Source organism: Malurus melanocephalus, unplaced genomic scaffold (genome assembly GCF_030028575.1).
Source record: "Malurus melanocephalus ecotype Western Australia unplaced genomic scaffold, MMel_1.1 scaffold_575, whole genome shotgun sequence".
Lineage (NCBI taxonomy): Eukaryota > Metazoa > Chordata > Aves > Passeriformes > Maluridae > Malurus > Malurus melanocephalus.
Genome location: NW_026623807.1, coordinates 81,643 through 85,588, shown reverse-complemented (window position 1 = coordinate 85,588; position 3,946 = coordinate 81,643). Strand labels below are relative to the sequence as shown.

The 3,946-nt window shown below is 50.8% G+C and overlaps 1 protein-coding gene across 1 annotated transcript in view; it reads right to left on the bottom strand.

Annotated features, from left to right (window-relative positions):
* Positions 1–390, bottom strand: part of SELENON (selenoprotein N) — a 13,734-nt gene extending 13,344 nt beyond the window's left edge. The window contains exon 1 of the mRNA XM_057382573.1: positions 213–390. Coding sequence (XP_057238556.1) covers positions 213–356 — 144 coding nt within the window. The 5' untranslated portion in view covers positions 357–390. The remainder of the gene's footprint in view (positions 1–212) is intronic.
* Positions 391–3,946: the final 3,556 nt, after the last annotated feature.

Below are 3,946 nucleotides of genomic sequence, written 5' to 3'. Positions count from 1 at the left end.
TGACCACCTCAGCCCGGTTGTGACCACCTCAGCCCGGCTATGGCCACCTCAGCCCGGCTCCGGCCCGCTCCGCCGCGGTTCCCAGCCGGGCCCGTTCCCCGCTCCCCTCACGCCGCCCTCGCCCGCCATTCCCGTCCCTCACGTCCCTCCCTCCGCCCGTCCCCGCCCCTGCCCGCTGCTCCTGCCCGGTTCCCCCGCTCGGTTCCCGGTACCTGCCGCCGCGCCGCCTCCGCGTCCCGGTAATACTTGACAGCCACGATGGCGGCCAGCAGCGCCAGGAGAAGCGCCAGGCGCGGAGGAGCCGCCCCGGAGCCCGGCCCCGCCATCGCAGCAGCCCCGCGCCGCGGAGCCGCCATGGCCGCCCGGCCGGGGGACGCGTCACGGGCGAGGAGGAGCCGCGGGATCCGCCAAAAAAAAAACCCTTTTTGTGTTAAAACACCCCGCCACTGAACGCGGGGTTAGTGTAAAATCACCGGCAGCCGCTTAGGGGAGAGCGTTTTAGTGTTAAATTAGTGATACTCGGTCAGGGAAAGGTTTGTTTTAGTGTTAAATGAGCGGTACCCGGTCAGGGGAAAATCCTTATTAGTGTTCAGTGACCGTCATCCGGTCAGGAAAAACCGCTTTTTAGTGTTAATGAGCAATATTCGGTCAGGAAAATACACGTGTAAGGGTTAAATGAGCAGCGCTCAGTCAGGAAAAAACACTTTTTAGCCTGAAAGTGTCCGCTGTGGGGATTTTAGAGCGATGAAGCCCCTCCTCTTCCTCAGGGTTCTCGTTGTTCTTCAAGGGCTTTGTGTTTATTATCGATGGGAGAGACGGGAGTGTGTCCATTGTGTCCATCCCCGCATTCCCACAGCGGCCTTTGGTCCGAAATCCCGCTTTTCCCCGAAAGAACAAAACCCTGAACTTGTTTTGCAGTTCCCCAAACCAGCCATACCCTGCACTTGGACTTGGTTTCATTTCACTAAAATAGTGGTTTTTTTTAACAAAGCAGGTATTAGCGGGCTCACTGGCGGCGGTTTGATGGGATTTCCCATTCCCGGGGATGGTTAATTCGGCAGCCCAGGGGTGACAAAGCTCAGCCCCATCACCAACACCATCCCCAAATTTTGGGGCATTTCCATCCCCAAATTTTGGGGCATTTCCATCCCAAACTTTTCGATCTGTCCGTTCTCTCCGTGCCCTTCAGGTCCCTCCACTGTGGCACTGCTGTCACGCTGAGCGGCGGCTGGGCCGAAACACACGGATTTACTCATTTTAATGAATATTAAAATAAAAACTCTGCCTCCTGCTCCTCGGTGTTCCCAATATCGTTCCGGATCCCGATTTTTGGGGAAGGTTTAGCGGCGCTCGCTGCCGCAGGGCCAACAGCACCGAGCGTTTGATCTCTCCCAGGGCAGGGGAAGCGTCAGCYTTTAATCCTTTGAAGCTCTGCTGCCTCCTAAGCCTGCCTAATCGTTTTTGTTTTAGGTTTAAACGGCTCTTGAGAGGGAGATGAGGGAGAGCATGGCCAAGGCATGAAGAGAGGATGAGGATGAGGATGAGGATGGGACTGGGCAGAGAAGCTCGTCCATCACATCCCAAACAATCACATCAAGAGATCAGATCAGAACCTATGTGGGAAAACACTCCGGCTGCCAGGCTTTTGAATTCAATAACCAATTCTGCTGAAAGCCTTCCCAGGGAATTTAATAATGCTGTAAAAATGAAGTGTGGGTTACAAAAAAAGATGCATTTGTTTTCTGGATGGTTTTGTCTTATCTCTGKGCAGGCCAGGCAACAGCAGCCCGTGGTTGTGCAAGTGATAGGGAAGAGTTTTCATCTCCACCACTAATGCAAGTTTCTCTTATCAGAACTTCATTTACAGGAAATTCCTTCTGATTCAAAGGAGGGCCACAAGCTCTGATGGTGAAAATTAAGATGGCAATCACAGCTTCTGAAGTAGAAGTTGAATGTTCCTGGGGAAATGGGCAATAACCCAGACTGGTGGCATTACCTGGTAGTTCCAGGCAGGAAAAAACCACCAAAAAGCAACAACAGAATTCCCAAATACCTGAGAGYGAAGGACAGGAAAGCAGCTGAAGGACACACAAGAATGAGGCATTTAAAGCCAAACTTCAGGTTCAGTGGAACTCCATAAACTCACCAAACCAAGGAGCTCCCTCTGGGCAGGAAAATCCCACCTGGAGGAGGAATTTGGGGTGGAATTTGGAGGCAGGGCTCCCATGTGAGGAGGAGCAGCAGCATTTCAGGAACCTGCAGGACAAACATCCCCATCACCTGCACTGCTGCGGAACAGGAAAATCCCCGCTCAGGGGTGGCTCAGAGCCAGCCCGGGGAACAAAGCTGATCCTTGGAGCAAATCTTCACTCCTGCTGAACACAGCCASGCTGAGCTTGATTCCTGTGATTAATCCCTGGCCCTGGGGATTGCAGGGGATATCTGGGAGCCCAAGGATTTGCAGAGCTGCACCATTGGAAATGTTCAAGTGCAACCAAAAGCTTCTGCTGTGCCTGGCACGGAGSCCCTGGAAGCAGAGTTATGGGTAAGCTTTGCCTCCCCAGGCCAGCTTAAACACCTCCTGATCTGTGATGGGGCCACTGAGCTGCAGGAAACTTCCTCTGCAAGGATTTGGGATGTTCCTGCTCCCTTGTGTGGAAGGGAAACCAACCGTGGAGTTCTGATGGAGCACCAGGGTCTGTCCCTAAAGGAAACCAGAGCTGAGCTGTTGATTTTGGAGGTTTGAATTCTGCCAGGCAAAGTGTTCCGAGTTACTGCAAGAGCAGGGTGYTTTCATTTAAGAAATTCCCTTAATCCATTATCAAAATCCTTTGAGCTACAAGAGCTTCCCGATCCCCAAATCTCCCAGATAACACAGCTCACTCCCAAGATGTTTATTTACCAATAACCATTCCTCTAGGCCAGGCTTACCAGGCAACATCTTTATCCCTGGGATAATGCTAAGTCCCCATCTGACAATCTTATTTCTCTCGGGGAATTACAAAGGCAGGAATTTAGAAACAACATTTTTCTGTTTTCACAACTTGCTCAAAGCAACTTTATTTCCCCCAAGCTGCTGAGAATGAAGCGACTGTCACGAGGATGTCACAAGAATGAACAAAAATGTTCCATCCCCAGGGRCCACAGAGCTTTGCAATCATTAGAGGGAATGCTGATCCCAGATCAGTTTAAGAGAGCTGGGAATTCCTGTCCAAATGATGCCTGGATTCCTCTAAAAATCAACTTCTACTGTGCAAAACTCTTTAAATCCACCAGCATTGTCTCATTYCAAAGCATGGTCATTTACAGGATTTTTTATTTTACAAGACTTTTATTCTGTTTCACAGATCTGACTATTACAGCAGTAAAATTATTACAAGTGACTCGTAACATTAAGTTCCAAATAAAAGTAGAAAAACACAAAAAAACCCATAAAAGGAAAGTTAAATGAGATGTGATGGGTGGTAAATGTGKTTTTTTAAGAGCACGGAATAAAGTATATAAAAATACATCAGGAGCAAGGATTCTGCAGAGAAGTTTTGGTTTAGTTACAARTTTGACACCACAGAGTCACAGAAGGGTTGAGGYTGGAGGGGAYCTCTGTGTCCCCCTGTCCCAAATCCTGTCCAGAGCTGTGTCCAGGCAGCTCCTGAAGATCTCTCCAAGGATGGAGACCCCACAGGCTCCTGGGCAGGTGTGGCAGGGTGGAACAAACATTTCCTGGTGTTCAGAGGGTCTCAGTTTGTGCCTGGTTCCTCCTCACACCCCCAGGATCCCCCTGAGCCTCCTCTCTCCACACTGGAGGGATGTTCCAGTCCTTTCCCCTTTGCTGGGCTCTSTCCTGGCCTGGGGAGCCCAGAGCTGGGCAGGATTCCTCAATGACTCTGCAATATTCTCAGCTCTGATCCCACAGGACCCTTCCAAGCAGATTTTTGGAGAGGCCCAA